The 16,784-nt window shown below is 36.5% G+C and overlaps 1 protein-coding gene across 2 annotated transcripts in view; it reads left to right on the plus strand.

The window, feature by feature from the left end:
• The first annotated feature begins 1,491 nt into the window (after positions 1–1,491).
• MEI1 (transcription coactivator) overlaps positions 1,492–16,784 on the plus strand; it is a 44,609-nt gene continuing 29,316 nt past the window's right edge. The window contains exons 1-11 of one of the 2 annotated variants that reach the window (XM_010270760.3): positions 1,492–1,857; positions 1,945–1,987; positions 2,526–2,647; positions 4,378–4,485; positions 8,617–8,761; positions 8,878–8,969; positions 9,982–10,075; positions 10,218–10,707; positions 12,160–12,302; positions 13,337–13,683; positions 14,732–14,899. In XM_010270760.3, coding sequence (XP_010269062.1) covers positions 1,663–1,857; positions 1,945–1,987; positions 2,526–2,647; positions 4,378–4,485; positions 8,617–8,761; positions 8,878–8,969; positions 9,982–10,075; positions 10,218–10,707; positions 12,160–12,302; positions 13,337–13,683; positions 14,732–14,899 — 1,947 coding nt within the window. In that variant the 5' untranslated portion in view covers positions 1,492–1,662. The remainder of the gene's footprint in view (positions 1,858–1,944; positions 1,988–2,525; positions 2,648–4,377; positions 4,486–8,616; positions 8,762–8,877; positions 8,970–9,981; positions 10,076–10,217; positions 10,708–12,159; positions 12,303–13,336; positions 13,684–14,731; positions 14,900–16,784) is intronic. The other variant, XM_010270761.3, reaches the window with a different exon arrangement.

The following is a 16,784-nucleotide window of genomic DNA, read 5'->3' on the forward strand; positions in this document are numbered from 1 at the left end:
CTAGGCCCCTTACGTTATTTTCTTGGAACTGAAGTTGTTTGCTCAAAAATGGGCATCTTTATTTCCCAAAGAAAATATGTACTAGATCTATTAGAGGATACAGGCAAGTTGGGAGTGAAACCAATTGATTCACCCATTGAACCCAACCATCATCAGCTAGGAGACAATCAGGGGGTGTGTTTGAAAGATGTAAAGAAGTTCTAAAGACTTGTAGGGAGACTCTTATATTTGTCTATGACCAGACCTGATATTGCCTATGCAGTGGGTGTTCTTAGTCAGTTCATGCATAATCCTAAGACAAATCTCTTTGAAGCTGCAAAAAGAATCCTTAAATACCTCAAGAAGTTCTCGGGAGCTGGTTTGCTTTTCTAGAAACATGGGCATTTGAAAGTGGAGGTGTATACAGATGCTGATTAAGTTGGGGCAATCGATGATAGAAAATCTACCAGTGGGTATTGTACCTTTGTAGGAGGAAACCTAGTCACCTGAAGAAGTAAGAAGCAAAGTGTGGTGGTTAGATCCAGTGCTGAGGCAGAATACATAACTATGTCTCATGGAGTTGCTGAAATGATGTGGATAAAAAATTTGTTAGGAGAATTGGGTTTTGCAGTTAACAAACCTATGTCACTCTATTGTGACAACAAGGTTGCTATTAACCCAGTCCTCCATAATAGAACAAAGCATATTGAAGTGGACAAGCATTTTATTAGAGAAAAACTTGTGAGTGGAGAAGTGTGCACTCCTTATGTTAGTTCAGATGAACAACTTGTAGACATCTTCACCAAGGGCCTTCAACACGTGCGGCATAATAATTTGTGTGACAAGTTGGGCATGATTGACATCCATGTCCCAACTTGAGGGGGAGTGTTGGAATGTTAACTTTATTTATTATGTTTGTATTCTGCTGAGTTAGGGTCCGTTTGACAAATTAAAGCAGTTTTTTCTTTTGTTTTTTTATGTTGTAACTTAAGTAGGGACATAAAGGTTCTTTCCCTTCTATTTATGGTCACCCTATATATATTAATATAAACTGGCGTCACCAACATTGTAGCGTTACTGTAGCAGACTCCAAATCTCTTTCTTCTCTTATCTCCTTTCTTCTCTCTTCTCTCTTCTCTCCTCTCTTCCTTTTCTCTTCTCCTACCTCTCTTCTCCTATGTTCCGCTGTTAATAATGATGTTTTGAATCTTATGTAAAGAATAATCGATAGTTCTCCATGTTTAAATCAAATAAAAATAAAAATCTTGATATTTGTTTATGTTATTTTGCTTTCTTTATTACTTATATATAATAGGAAATTATATTTGTTTATATTGTTCGTTGGCCCACAAGCCCGGCCGGGGCCGATGTTAAGCCACAATATACAAGGTGCTAAGCCCAGCCCGGGCCCGGCCCACCAACCATGATCAGTTGATCTTCTTCACCCGGGAATTCCTCGCTTCGAGATCGGCCTCCATTACAAAACCCACTTTCCCGCGTTCTTATTTTCCCGACAAAAATCTCTATAATCTGGTTTCATTTGTTCTCAGTCCACATTCAAAGCTCAGAACACTGGAAAGTGGAAACTGACTCTGTTTCACTTTGGTGTCGGAAATCTCTGTATTTCTCCCCATCTCTCTTCGCGTCTGGTTTAGTTTCTTGAAGCTTGACACGAGTGATGAAATGGGAGAGGGACCGAAGATGATGCCCAAGGCCTTCAAGGGCGCGAACGTGTTCATGTCTCGGAACCTCGTCCCGCCTGAAATCTTTGATGCCCTTCACGATGCCCTCAAGCAGAACGGAGCAGAAGTCTTTCTCTGCTGCGATCCCTCGCGGAACGGTCCCAACGATTATCACGTTATCTCTTCGCCCGATCACGTAAAATAAGACACTTTCTCCAATTCAATTCGATTGAGCTCGGTTATTGAATTAGAGTTGTTTTTTAACAAGATGGCTGCGTTGCAGGAGAAATTCGAGGATCTTAGAGCCAAAGGATGTAATTTGCTTGGTATTATTTCGACAATTTTACGCTTTCTTATTTAAATTTGGTTCTCATATGTTGTTTCCATCCCTTTATATTTTTGTGGCTAATTCAAGTCTCTGTTGGAACCGGTACTAATTCCTCTTCGAGCTTAACCAATTTGGTACTGTTCAGTCAACGTTTGATAAAGGGCCTCAGAACAGTTATGGAGTGCCAAACTTTTTTGAGGAGAATTAGGTTCTGAGTTGAGTTATCCTAGTTGGTATTATGAGATTAGAATGCCACTCTCCAATATAATATTTGGTTGAGATTACATTGGAATGGATGCATGTTTTCCTAATTTCCTGTTACTTTCGTGCCATTTGCCCTTCATTTTGCATGGGTGAGAATGGGGACTGAGATTGACTAATGAAGTTAGGAGTTGTATTATAGAGAAAAACCTTCTTGTAATTATTTATTTGTATTTTGCACATGGGAAGTGCTATTAATGATTGCTTTTTCTTTTATTCTTTTTCCCTACTGGGGAGTGGGATTTATTTTACCATGCATTTTCTATAATGTGCAGGTCCCCAATGCATACTCTTTTGTGCGAAAGAAAATAGAGGTTTGCCTAAACAAGGCTTCACTTGTTGCCTTGGAATGGATGGGGTTAAAATTCTAGCATCAGGTTTCGAGAAGGATGAAAAGGTTCTTCAATCATTGTCTATGCCTTCTTTTAGAGGGAAACTAATGAATGGACTTTTTGCATGATGATAATGGAAGTGATCCAATATTTCAGAGTAGCTAAATTTAAAAAGTGAATTCTTGTTTCTAAAAATTGCTGCTTATACTGCTTTTGTGAAATCTATTTATGAGATGAAAATCCTATAACTTTTTGATAAATCCTAGTAGTCAGTTTCATTCACTCAATTGAGTTAAATTGGTAACGCACAAAGTGACTAAAATACCTCTAAAAAGTGAATGAAACTGACTTTTTCAGAGTAAAGAGTAAAGTAAATTAAATAACCACATGTCTCCATAACTAATCTTTTGCTTGATGTTATGCTGAAAAGGCATGAAATTTTGGGAATAATAACCTTAGCATGAGTCTCCTCCATCTCAGTTTTGTTTTATTACTATCACCCAAATTCTTTTTTGTTTTAATTTCTTTCACTTTCATGAAGATTTTTTTATCAGTAACTATAATAGCTTTTATTAATTCAAAATAAATATATACAGAAAATTTTACAGCTTTTGGCTCTCACAGAGCCACCCCTGATCACATCAAACATACAAAGAAGCTCACAAGTGGCCTCTACCTCCCATGCTAATTGCCTAATTTCTCTCATAGCTCCTCTTGCCTAAGGTTCAACTGCTTGGCTAGTTGTAGACCTTGCAACAATGCAGAGATTTCTGTTTTAGGTGCGTCTCTGAATCCTATTGGACCTGAAAATAGGGCCACTTGATCCATGTCCATTCCTAAATACTCCAATGCCCGGGGGTCCTGGATTCCCAAATGAACTGCCATCAGACTTCATTTTTATCCTATATTTGCTTGGAGGAACCCACTTTCTTGGATCACAGTCTTTAACTTACCTTCAAAGTGATGTTTTCAATTATAGCTTCCAATCTTCTATATTTCTCAATTTTCTTTTGATGACCTGTGGAGGAAATGGGGTGAGGTGGCCGCTAGTTCTAGAAGGAGGACTGTTGTGTCTTGGAGTCCTCCTGTGAACGAGTCTCTAAAGCTTAATTTTGATGGGAGCAGTTGTGGAAACCCTGGCCCCCTCTGCGAGGGGGGGGGGGGGGGGTTAGGAACAAAGATGGACATGTTGTAGCTCTGTTTTTCTGGACCAGCAGGAATGGGAGACTCAACAAGGGCTGACCTGTTAGCAGTTGTCCAAGGTTTACAGCAATGGAGCTGAATTTCAACAGGTTAATTGTGGAAGGAGATTCCAAGATAGTAGTGGGCTGGCATTTATAAAAAAAAAAAAAATATAGTAGTGGGGTGGCTACAACATCTGGAGACTGTCACTTGGCAATTTAGGAATGAGCTCAAGAAGGTTAACTGGCTTGTCACTGGGGTTTCAGTGGAGTATCAATGGCAAAGGAGATTTGCCAATGGAATGGCTGTCTCGCTAGCCAAGCAGGGGGTTATTCGGGATCACTTATTCTGGGCCCAATTGTAATTTGTTTTTTTTTTTTTTTTTTTTTTTCTGTTTTACCTTAATTGATCTAGGATGAGGTGAACACACTTCTCCCTGGGTTCTTAACATTCCTTGTTGATAATAAAATTCTTTTTACCTATAAAAAATGTTCTATATTGCTCTTTAAACAGCCTTTTATTCCTCTGTTCCCATATTTACCATAAGATTACAGGTCTAGTAGCTCTCCACATCACTTTCATGATAATATATACACTTCTATATGTTTTGCAGGTGAAGATCGAAAAGCTAGTAACAGCAATGGGTGGGGTGTTGCATACTAGGGCAGTGTTGGATATTAGCTTTGTTATTGTAAAGAATGTTTTGGCTGCAAAGTACAAGGTAGATGCAATCACATAACAATATGTGTAGTATAACTTCTTTCTTACTCTCTATAAGTCTAATCTTTTGCTATATTTTCTTTTATTCGTGGCAATCTTCCATAACAAAGTTAATTGTTTTTGGCCTTTTACATGTCTTTAAGTGTGTGCATGTATGTTTGCATGTTTGAGTGTCTTTCTGTCTCTCTATATAAACTTTTTTTTTGGTAAAAAACTGAACAATCTTTCTATATAAACTGAAATGTATGGAACTATGGATAATGCTTGTATCAAGCAGATATCATGACAAAGACAAAGTTATCCTAACATTCCATCTTATACAAAAATTAATTATTATCATAGTGCTGCACTTTATGTGGATGAACTGATGTTTCTTTCAATGTTTTGTTGGTTGTTTCTATATTCATACTTAGACAGTTGGAAATGATACTAGCTTTTTCTTTAGATTCTTCATGCAAGTTTAATATCTTCCTCAGTTTCTCCTTTTCCATTTTTATTAAGGCTCAGTTTGGAAGGAGTACAAATACAAATATGTAGATTGCAAAACCTTGTATTTTGTATTGTTTTTATGTATTTGTACTATGCATATTTGTATTTGTACTCCTAAACTGAGCCTAAGGGCCTGTTTAGGAGGGCTTAAGCAGGCTTAAGCTCAAGTATAGCTGCTTAACAGTAGCAGCTAAAGGAAATTAATTAGGCCTTTTGTGTTTCATTTGGGTACTTTTGTCATTAAGAAAGTTGATAAGGGCAATTAAAAAAATAAAATGATAAGGGCAATTAAAAAAATAAAATTGAATGAAAAGGAAGAGTAAAATGGGTATTTTCTTTTGTAGTGAGAATGGGCTGAATGGGCCTTAGTGTTTTTTATTTCTTTGAAGTAGTGTTTTAAGTTTATGTTTGTTGGTTATGGGCTTTTTTTGTTTTCTTTAATTATTTCTTTAGTCCTGGTCACCCCATTAAGGGCATCCAGGTAATTGTACTTAATTTTAGAATTAGGTTAATAAAAGAGATCAAGGGGGCTAGAGAGAGAGAGAGGTTCAAACTCTTCTTTTCTCTCTTCCCTTCTCTTCTTCTTCCACAACCTACTGCTGAATCCTCTTTCTTCTTCTTTCTCTTCCTTTCTTTCTTTTCCTGTATTTTCTGAATTACTGCAGGTGTATTTCTTAACTTCTTTCATTAAAATTTTTAAAATGAAAACACAGACAACTTGCTTGTTTCTTCACTCAATCTGTATTATTTTGGCTTGAGCAGACAGTTGGGTAAGTGGCCCTGTGATTGCTTATCAATTTCTTGTGCCTTGAAAAGTGTGAAATCTAAAAAGTCATGCTGCGAAAGCCTTTCCAAATGGATAGTAAGATTAATTTGATGTCAGAAATGGTATTTTCCATGTTTAGCGGAGTTTCTTTTAATGCCACTTTGTGGTCTTTGTCATTCTTTTCCTTTATGGTTTTTTAGAATTTTCAATGTGGGTTTTGGTTCTTTATAAATGGAGTTTCTCATTTTTGTACATTAAGAGCAAACATACTAACCTAAGATGCTCTCAATCTGTCTCCAACCAGCAGATTGGCTGGAGTAGGGGGTGTTTTCAGGAATTCAGAAGGAAGAGTTGTGCATTGTATTCAGGACCATTGGAGGGGGGATGCATTGAAATCAGAAATGGGAAGCTTATTGCAGGGATTAAAACTGGCCAAACAACTTGGGGTCCACAATTTAGAAGTGGAAGGGGACTCTGGGGTAGTCATTTCTTGGACAAGATGCAGTACTCAAATCCCTTGAGTTTTCTGGTACAAATTCAGGGAGATTGAGAGTTTAATAAGGGAGTTAAATGTTTCATTCAAATGGGTGAGAAGAACAGCAAATGGAATGGCAGACACTCTAGCAAAGCAAGGGGCTTTTGCTTTCAGACAACACTTGTTTTGGGCAAATTTATAGACTTCTGTACTGTTGGAATGTATCTTACACCCACCCTTTTGTAACCTTCAAGTTTGATTAATAAAATTACTCTTCTACTGATAAAAAAAAAAGATCTGTCTCCAGCTGGAAGTTTACTTTGTCAGTTTGATTATTAGGTAAAAGTTGGTTTGTTTTATTAGGTGGGAGTTAGATTGTTAAAATGTCTTGCTTTAATTTCCATTATCTTGGCCCTTTATATTTTGTGTATGGCTTCACTACTAGTTGATGCTCACTAATGTAGGCATGCTGATTTAATTGATTTCCAGTGTCATGTGATGCAGCTTAGTGAACAAAGTCAGAAGGTTTAAGCATGGAATTACAATGGGATTGGAAGTAGGAAACCATTTTGTTGATAAAAATTAACATATTTTATTAATGAAATGGTAGACCTGAAATGCCCAAGAAGGCATCAGGAACAAGCACAAAACAACAAATGCTGACACACAATAAAATACACTTATATACACCCCTGTTACAACAGAGCCCAGGACCTGGCATGCCCCAGTCACAACCTTGTCTAGATACTTCTGCTCTGGTCAAAGAATCATCTAGGGAATTAGCAGATCTGGTAGTCCACTTGAACAAGCAATTCAAACTTCTGCCCAGGAAAAGTGCTTCCCTAACAAAATCTGAACCTCCAAGGGGGGTCCTCTTCAGAATTTAGCCAAGTAATGACCACCTTACAATCCCCTTCAATTAGTACATCCCTCCAGTTCTGTGACTTATTTGGGGAGAGAGAAATGCAAGATTGTTTGAAAAAAAATAGAAACTAATGTAGAAATACTTACTGAGTTAATTGGAATCAAAGTTGTTTATTGGGTTATAGCATGTGGAGAATTTTTCTCTAGGTATTTCTACAGTAGGAAATCATAATGATGCATAGAAAAATGTTGAGCTAGGAAGCATGAGATCACAGTGATAATATAGAAAGTTGTGAACACAATTAGTGAGGTGCATATATCATGGAAAGTTGTAAACACAATTACAAGCACCTGTAGGGATGACCATGGACCAGGTTGGGATTTTACAGGGTAATAAGAGCATTTTGGGCTGCCCCGGCCTGGCCCGACCGACACACTAGGCCTAATAATACCATGGTTCAAAGTATCGATACGATATGCCTGATACGGGGTGTATTGTATCGTATCTTTTGAAAACGATACGATCCGAAACGCCTGTTTCCAGGTGTTTTGGACCCCCGATTTTTTTTAATAATAAAAAATATCTTATAAGCTTCCCAAAAAACTAAACTTTAAAAAAAAAACTAAAAAAAAAAAGTATGTATTGGCCGTTTCTAAGTACCGATACGATACGACCGAAACTCGTATCGTATCGATACTTTGAACCTTGGATAATACATGTATGTGCAGGGCCGGATATCCAGGCATGCTTGAATAAATTAATGAAGCTATATTTTTAAATTAAAATTTAAACCAAATTTATATTTAGAATACAGAAAATGTATTTAATTTTTTACTATATATACATATATACATATACATATACTATACTATACTATACTATACTATACTATACTATACTATACTACTATACTAAACTTATGGGTGGGGCCAGCTGCCTGGGCTGGGGCAGGCAATGCAGTGTGGGCCCAGGGAAGAAGTGGTCATCCCTAAGCACCTGTCTCACAAAACTAAGCCAAAGGAAGATTACAACCTGCTCTCAAAAATCTTCTCATGACACATCCTTGAATTCATGATGAGCAAGAGACCATATTTCAACTAGAAAGCAAATATTGGATTGCGCTGTTGTTATGGGTGTATAGATTGTTAGAGACGTCAGACTTGTTCTTTTGTAAGCTTTCTAGGATTTTATGTGTCATAAAAATATATTTTGCACACTGAATGTTAGAGTAACTTATATTGATTAGTCAATTCTGTGGGATGGAGCTCAAATTGATAATTATTTCTAGTTCCACTGTATCCATTGTTGCAGCTGCCATTGATTTTTATCTTCTCTGGTGTCTGTAAATTTTATTGTCTTGTATCTTTACTGGATTTAGGTTTAATCTGCAATCTTTTAATTTTTTGATGATTGATGTCTATTTATCTTAGTAGCTATAGCTGCCATGCAGCTAGTTCAAAATTTTCTGTCTGTTCTTTTCTAACCAACTTCAATGAGATATTATTACTGATTCATTTCAAGTTTCTTTCTTTTGCAGTGGGCTTCAAGCATTCTAAAGAAACCAATTGTCACCATTAATTGGTTGTATCAATGCTGGAGTGAGCACCGTGTTGTGCCTCAGGATCCCTATAGGGTTCCTCCTTTTTCTGGGTTGACCATTAGTGCTACCAGAATCCCACCAGGTTGACATATGAAGTCAAATATTCTTTAACTAAACTGTGATATTAGCTTTCTCTTAATGCTGTTTATGTTGAGCTATTTTTTTATATAAGGGTACTAAGGTGCTCATTTCATTCAGATGAGCGGAAGGAGATTGAAAAGCTTATATTGCAGAATGGTGGGAAATATTCTCCTGATCTAACCAGAAATTGTACACATTTAGTTGCTGATATATCCTTTGCAACAACTAAAACTTATGCCTATTCCTTAGAAATAGGTGTTTTGACTTTTGGTCTTAAGAAATGTTTTATTTATCACTTCACTTTTGTGTGTATGCCTTGTACATTTATGTTTCAAAATTTTCTGGGGTATCCAACCTGCACTGTTGCAATTGGCAAAGTTCTGACATGGAATTAGGTGATACACCAAAGATGGTCAATTAAGTGGTTTGTGAACATGCCACATAGTAGTTACTTGAATTATTAAGATTGACATTCTTCCTTGCCACTTTCTAGCTAAGGATCAAGAAGCTAGGCTTTGCAGGAGTAGGCTTTTTTATGTGGATGATCATGCTGTAATCCTACTGGGATGACATTGACACTTAGACTAAATTTGAAGTTTCTTAATTTATCTTCTTTACACTGATTCCTGAAACATATTTTCCAGAAAGCCCTGAATCAAATAAAATCTGTAAGGATGGTATCATGAAATGACAAACCCATTTCACAGTAACTATATATGTGTGACATTGTTAGATTCAACAGGAAGTTGTTTTTTGCTTTTAATGCCAAACATCTCTATATTCTATCATTTTATGAACTAAGACAACAAGAGGAGGGATTATATCAGCTTCAATTTTATGGAAGCATGAAAAACAACCTGATAGGCTGATTCTGCACTCCTGGTAAGCTATTGTGTTTCTATTGATGAACCTTTAGCTGCTCAAATATCTTGGAGGGCTATGAATTCTCCACTTTTGGAATACTATGAAGTCAATAAGTGGTAAGAGGTCCAGGATCATTGGGTTTTATATGTGCATGCTTGAGTGAAGAACCTTTATATCATTAGTAATTAGTGGACCTCCTAGGGTGGCTTCCTTGTTCCCATTTGATAGGACACATTTTTCTTTCTCCTGTGATGAATTGTTTATAACATTGTTCTGGGAACTTTTTGTTACATTTTGAACTTGAGATTTCTTAGTGGTTACTTAGTTACAGAAAGATTTATCCTTGACATTCCATAAGCTCCTGAAGGTGACAAATACATGGTTGCACGAAAATGGGGTTGCATTCATATTGTAACCAAGAAATGGGTTGTTCAATCGGTTGCTAGAAGAGGTAACGTCTGGATTTGTTGGCATGCATTATGTGTTAATATCTGGTTCTTGTTGGGTTTGTAACACATTATTTTCTGTTTTATCTTGTTATAAGGTCTTAAATATATTGTTTGACAAAAGATTTTTCTCATTTTTTATGATAGCATGCCTCGATGAGGAGTCCTATACTGTTCAGGGAACTGTTTCTTCGAGCAATACTGTGAGAGTTGGTTTAAAGGGGAAGAACATCCAAGAGAAGGGTGACAGAAGTTTTCAACCTTTCCCATCTTCAGTTATTGCAGATACAAATTTGCAGTCTGTCAAGTCTTCTGTGACTGGAGATCTTAATTTAGAAATGAGCTTCTCCCAGAACATGTCTTCATCATTTTCTGATGCTACTATCTTTAGCAAAGAGGAGAGTGTAAAACCTTGCTTGCAACCTGATAATGAAAGAAAGTTCGATGGTTGTATTGCCGATGACTCTCAAACTGAAGGTGATGATTTGTACTTGTCAGATTGCAGAATATCATTTGTTGGATTCCAGCCAGATGAAATGCGTAAACTTGTGAATATGGTGCGTAGAGGTGGGGGCTCTCGACATATGTCCTTAAATGAAAAGTTGACACACATAATTGTGGGAACACCTACGGAGAAGTAAGTCTACCTGATCTAAAATCATATTCTATGTTCAGGATCTTTTTTTTTTTTTCAAACAGTTCCCAATGAAAGATGTTCCTTCTTTTTTTTTTTATGAGAAAGTCTAATATATTCAAAAGAGTTAGATTAGAAGCTCAGTATTAGCATGCACATTTGATGTTGGACCAATTGCTTTTATACCCAATTGATGTAGGATGAGGTCTGGAGCTTAGGAAGTATTGATCGATAGAATAGTGTTTGAGGGTCATTGAATTACTTAGGCTATGTTTAGTTTGAAGGAAAAAATAGGGAAAGGTAGGGAAACCTTTACAAATCTTGTATAGGTTTCCGTACATTTCCCTTCCTTTCCCTACATTTTCCTTAAAACCAAACATAGCCTTAAGGTAAGGGTTTCTTGGTGTCAGATAGTTGATAGGTCTTTCAATCACTGAGAACTCTAAATTCTTCGGTATTGCCCACTGAGTTCCAAAAAGCTTCAGAAAATGAGTCCAGATTGTATATAAGACTCACTGCAATGAATTAGATTGGCAAATGATGTACAGATTCTTCCTCCAATCCACCTGAGCAGCAATGGTTATCCAGCACCAAACCTTTTCACAGCAAATGGTTAATAGTTAGAATACTGTCCAGAATTGCTGTCCATAAGAAAAGGAAACTTTAGATGGGACATCCACACTCCATATCCATTTTCAAGGATGTTTTCTTCATGTTGTGCAGACAACACCTTATAGAAAGATTTAATGGAGAACTGTCCAGAGTTATCAGCTGACCACCACCTTCTATCCTGTGATTGCACTTGCAAACTCACCTAGTTTATCTCACCCATAAGCGGCAGCAGCTCTTCAGCTTTCCAATCATGGGTGCTTCTTCCGAGTCTTGGGCTGCACTGAGTATCTGAGGACTACACAGGACATAAACAAACTGTAGCTAGATGCTTCCAGAGAAATGTTATAAAATAACAAAAAGTGTCATTACTATCTAAAAATACATAAAAATTTCAGAAAATCCCATATTTGTCTCTTTGGCCCCTGGATCACATATAGATAAATAAGTGGGATGCTTTGGAATGAACAAGTTGGTTCTAGTATCTCAAATAAACAGTGGCAAAATATATTTGAATATTATCAAATATGATGTAGAAATAATAAACTGACTTATTCTCTCAGTACCATATCATATTCCTTTAGAGAATGCTCCAACTGGCTAACTTTCTATTCTTTTTTTAATTTTTTAATTTTCTCAAATCACATAGTTATTCAAATGAAGTTCTTTTTAATGCTATAGACTTATGTAGGTGTCTCTCTTGTATTGGGCGACTTGAGGTCATCATGTTTTTATTTAACTATTTCTGAGAAATGCAGAAGCACATCCAAGTAGCTCAAATCTAGTATAGGAAGACTAGGAACTACTTTTCTTGTTTCTTGTGCTTAGCTTCTTCTCTTTCCTCAGTGAAAAGAAGGAAGTGAGGCGCCTTGTAGCTTTGGGTGTCATTTATGCGGTTAGAACTGCCTGGCTAGAAGATTGTGATCGAGAAAGAAAAGAAGTTCCTGTGTCCCAGAGGCATGCTGCTTATGATTTAATACTTCCAAAAGGTAATGTGGAACACTTTTTTTTTGATAAATTAATGTGGAACACTTTCTTTAAAAGGCTGTGTGGTTTTGACCTATTTTTTCTCATTGATGTTCATAGTTTAAGCCAGTGATTTAAAAGGCGCGCCTAGGCGCACGGGCGAGGCGCATTTTGGGGTATACGCCTCGCCCATGTCCTAGGCGCACTTCTTTCAAAAGGTGCACGCTTGGTGCACCTAGGTGTGCGCCTGATGCGCCTTTTTAAAATTTTGTGCTTTTTGCTTTTTTTTTTTTTGAGTCTAATGGCTGGGTCTACTCCGCTCCTGTTCACTCGCTTCGCTCGCTCACCAAAGCTCCGAGAACCCCCTATTTGCTAATGTTGTTCATTCATTCATTGCAATAAAATATCTTCTTAAAAGGCAATGAAAGTTATAAAATCATTATTTTTTATGTGAGAAATAAGAATTTCAGACCCTAACATAGACTTGTTCGGGCTTGCATCGAGGGGCATGGTACAAAGGTGACTCATAGAATCAAGAATGCAATATGTTTTACATCACATTAGCTACTTGAAGCAATGCAATTAAGGAGAAAAAGAGATTGTGGGTTTTACATGCTTGAAAATGCTTTATATGTTTGCTTTTATTTTTAAATTTTCATTTGAATACGCTTTACGTGTTATGTTTATGTATTTTAATTTTAGATAATAGGTTTTTTAAAACATTTATTTTAAATTTTAAGTTTATATTTTTATTAACATTACGTTTAATGTTTTTTGAATTTTTTGCATATTTAAAATTTTTTTGGCATTTTTTTTGAATTTTTTTTTGGATTTTTTAGCTTTTTTTTTTGTAATTTTGCGCCTTTCTTAAAAAGGCGCGCGCCTCAGGCGCAAATTGGCCCTTGTGCCTTTTTTGCGCCTTGCACTTTTAAAACACTGGTTTAAGCACCTTTTTATATCAGTTTAACCTGCAATTAGTCTGGTAATTTTTGACCTAGAAGCCTATCAACTTTTTTCCTTGATATTTCTTTACTAATTGAGTTCCCTGATGGCATAGATTCTATATGCTCTAATAAAGTAGCGGTTATAGGCACTTCTGGTTTGAAGCAAGGGAAAAATGTTTCCAGCATGTCAACTGGTGGTCAAGTATTTGGGGATGTGAACTTTGAAGCCGGGAAGTTGGAAAAAGGAATAACACTAGAAACAGAGCTAAAACATGACTCTTCTTTGGAAGTAGTCAAGGAAGCTGAACAGAAAAGTGTGATTTATGCTGTAAAAGATGAGGGAAAGGGTCAACAGAAATTGCAACATGATTCTACCACATTGGCCGCTAAGAATGGAAGAACATCAACTATATTCCAGGGTCGACTATTTTGCTTTTCAAATTCTTTTCCAAAAGATCGGGTAAGGCTCCATGCCCTTTTCTTCAATTTACCACCAGATAGGCTATAAAAATCTCATGGACTCAGTTTAAACATAAGGTGGGAACCAGTCCAACCTTGAATATTCACTATTATCTATGGCATAAAATTAATGAGATACAATATCACAATAATATTTTTATTACTATCATACTATGCATGGTGGTATATAATGTAATAGTATGTTTATGTGTTCATATTATCATTACTGTAATTGTGAACACCCTATCATAACTATTTATGGTAGCTTCACATATATGGAAGGTAATGGGTGTATATATTGATTGGTAGTTGTCATAAATGTAATGGAACTATCATCTATTGAGTTGTTATAAAAAAATCAATTTATGATTATTAGGGACTTGGGGTCATGTAACATATACTCAATTACTCCTTTTTTCTATCATTTTTCCATCTCTTTGTTCTTCACCTTATAAGCCCTAGAAACAACCAAGATCCCAAAAGGGATAAAAAAATTTTCCAACTTGTTGTTGCCACATTTCTTGTCAATGGTTATATGACCAATATTATTAATTGTATCAGGCAAGGTTTTCCAACCAAGAAAAAGCCATTGATCACTTTCAATTTTTGAAGGGTAGTAGTTTAACATATTTCTCTTATTAACATTTATTGATAATAATTATATTGGTAAGACATATTTATCTTCTCAGACTTCGTTTTTAATAACATATCATTATTAAGGTTCATTAAACAGATACTTGATTCATCATCTCTCTTTATTACTTATGCTTCATTGCTAAATACTCTAGAAACAATACAGATCAATCTCAACTGTATAGAAGCTATGTTATCTGCTCTCTTGACCTTGAGTCATCTTCATGTCATCATCAACTGGTAATTAGAATTTGGAGCATGCCAATTTTAAGCAAACTTCTGTAGCAATGTTCTAGACATTTTCATCCCTTTTTTGTCATTATTTTTATGATGCCATTTTTCTTATGGCTACTACTTCCTTTGTCTTATTTGGTGAGCCAGTTTTTATGTGTTCTTTTCTTTTTCTTTTTGGACAGAGAGCTGAAATCATTGAATGGATTAACCAAGGGGGAGGAGTAATAGTTGATGACCAGGTTAAGAAAAAAGTGCATTTTTCCATTGAATGTCATGGTTTGATGCAGAGGCATGATGATAGTTCTGAGTCTACCATTGTTTCTAGCCACTGGATAAGATCCTGTCTAGAGGTATGCACGGTTTGGATAAATTCCTTTAGCTTCTTTTAATATGCTTTGATTTTATCTGTGGTGCAGTTTTTAATCTTTTTATTCTTTATATTCCACTAAACTGCATTATGTGGGTCTTTTATGGGAATTGCTAAAGGAAGTTATTGTTGACAGATGTTGTTGTACCTAGGTTTAGTACCACAAGGGTACTGTTGTAATTTTCTCCTTCTTTATGTTGTACGACTAGACTAGTATAAATAATAACTTATGCACTCGCGTACAGTGTTCTGTAGAAGCTTTCAGTCCTCTCGACTCTCCTCTCCTCTCTCCCTCTCTTCTCTCCTCTCTTCTCTTCTCTTCTCTTGCTCTTGCTCAACATGGTATCAGAACAAGTCGTCCAGGCCTGAAGGGTGGTGTCAAGCAAACCTGTTGTTCAATGTCGAGCAGATAGTCTCTTCATCTCCCAGAGCTGTATCCATCGAATTGCTAATCAGTTGTATTCAGTTCGACCCAAAAGTTATAGAGACTTTTTCATCTCCCAGAGTTGTATCCATTGAACTGCTAATCTGTTGTATTCAGTTCGACCCAGAAGTTATAGAGACTTTTCATCTTCCAGCCCAGAAGTTGTATTCATTGTCTGTTCGACTGTAGAGAGGCTATCATCTGAAGTTAAAAGAGGTACTGTTCATCTACTGTTCGGCTGCCCTACTGATTGACTGTTCAGCCGATTGATGGACTGTATTTCTTTAACAAAGCAGATGTATTCAATTGAATCTTTTTTGTATTTCTTTACCCCTTTGATGGACTGTTGATGCCCTGAAGCAGATGTTGTATTGATCTCAGTCATCGATTGTTCGGCTACCAGGTCTGCCGATTAGGGGTGTGGTGAACTTCACCCTGTATTTTCCATTCTGTTGGTGGGTCATATGACCTCTGTACAATCGTAGGTCATACAGACCTGGTTATGTACTGCAACTGCAGTGTTGTTTTTTGGATTCCTACAAGACTGTAGGTCATACAAACCTGTTCCAATACTGCAACAGCAGTGTTCAGTCTTTGCTCCCAGTGAAACCGTAGGTCAGAACTAGACCTGTTCATGGGCCGGGCTTTTAGTCTTCATTAACGAAAAAATGATAGGCCCGAGCCCGAGCCCGGCCCGACCAACGGGCCTAGAACTTGGGCCCGAGCCCGACCCTGACAAAAAGCCCAAAGCCCGAGCCCGAGCCCGGGCCCGACCTAATAAAAGAAATTTAAATTTTTTCCTACATTATCTATTTTAATTCAGATATTTTCCCCCTATTTAAATAGACACAGTTTTACATTCTTAAATCAAAAAATTTATTCAAATGGGCATCACATAACCCATTTTAATTTCATTCTTTTTTTCTTACAATCAAGTGAATCAATTCAATCAACAACCTTCTTTAAGATTGTTTAATATATTCCTTATTGTTTGGTTGTTTCTATACAACCAAGGCAAACCTGAAATAAAACACATAAGAGCAAATCATATAGGTTCATATTCCTACAAATAGCATCACACACTAAAACTAAATTCATATAACTTCAAGTTCATGTTCCTCCAAAGTCATAAAAAAATAATCTGAATAAAACAAAAAAAATCCATAAAACATATTCTCCATCCATTCTTGAATTCATCAACAAGATGGAATATTCCAACTCTCAAGTTCCAAGCCATTCTAAAAAATAAAATAAAAGACTTCATTGCCCATATGACCATATCAAATAAAACATGTTCTAGGCTTCTATTCATCTCCGTTCATTCTTGAATTCACCAACAAGATTGAACATTCCAACTTCCAAGTTCCAAGCCATCCTACAAAAGAAAATAAGAGATAAATTCAGTACCCATGTCACATATGTAATTTGTTATCATGTCAAATGA

Source organism: Nelumbo nucifera, chromosome 1 (genome assembly GCF_055504915.1).
Source record: "Nelumbo nucifera cultivar China Antique chromosome 1, China Antique-T2T, whole genome shotgun sequence".
NCBI classification, from domain to species: Eukaryota; Viridiplantae; Streptophyta; class Magnoliopsida; order Proteales; family Nelumbonaceae; genus Nelumbo; species Nelumbo nucifera.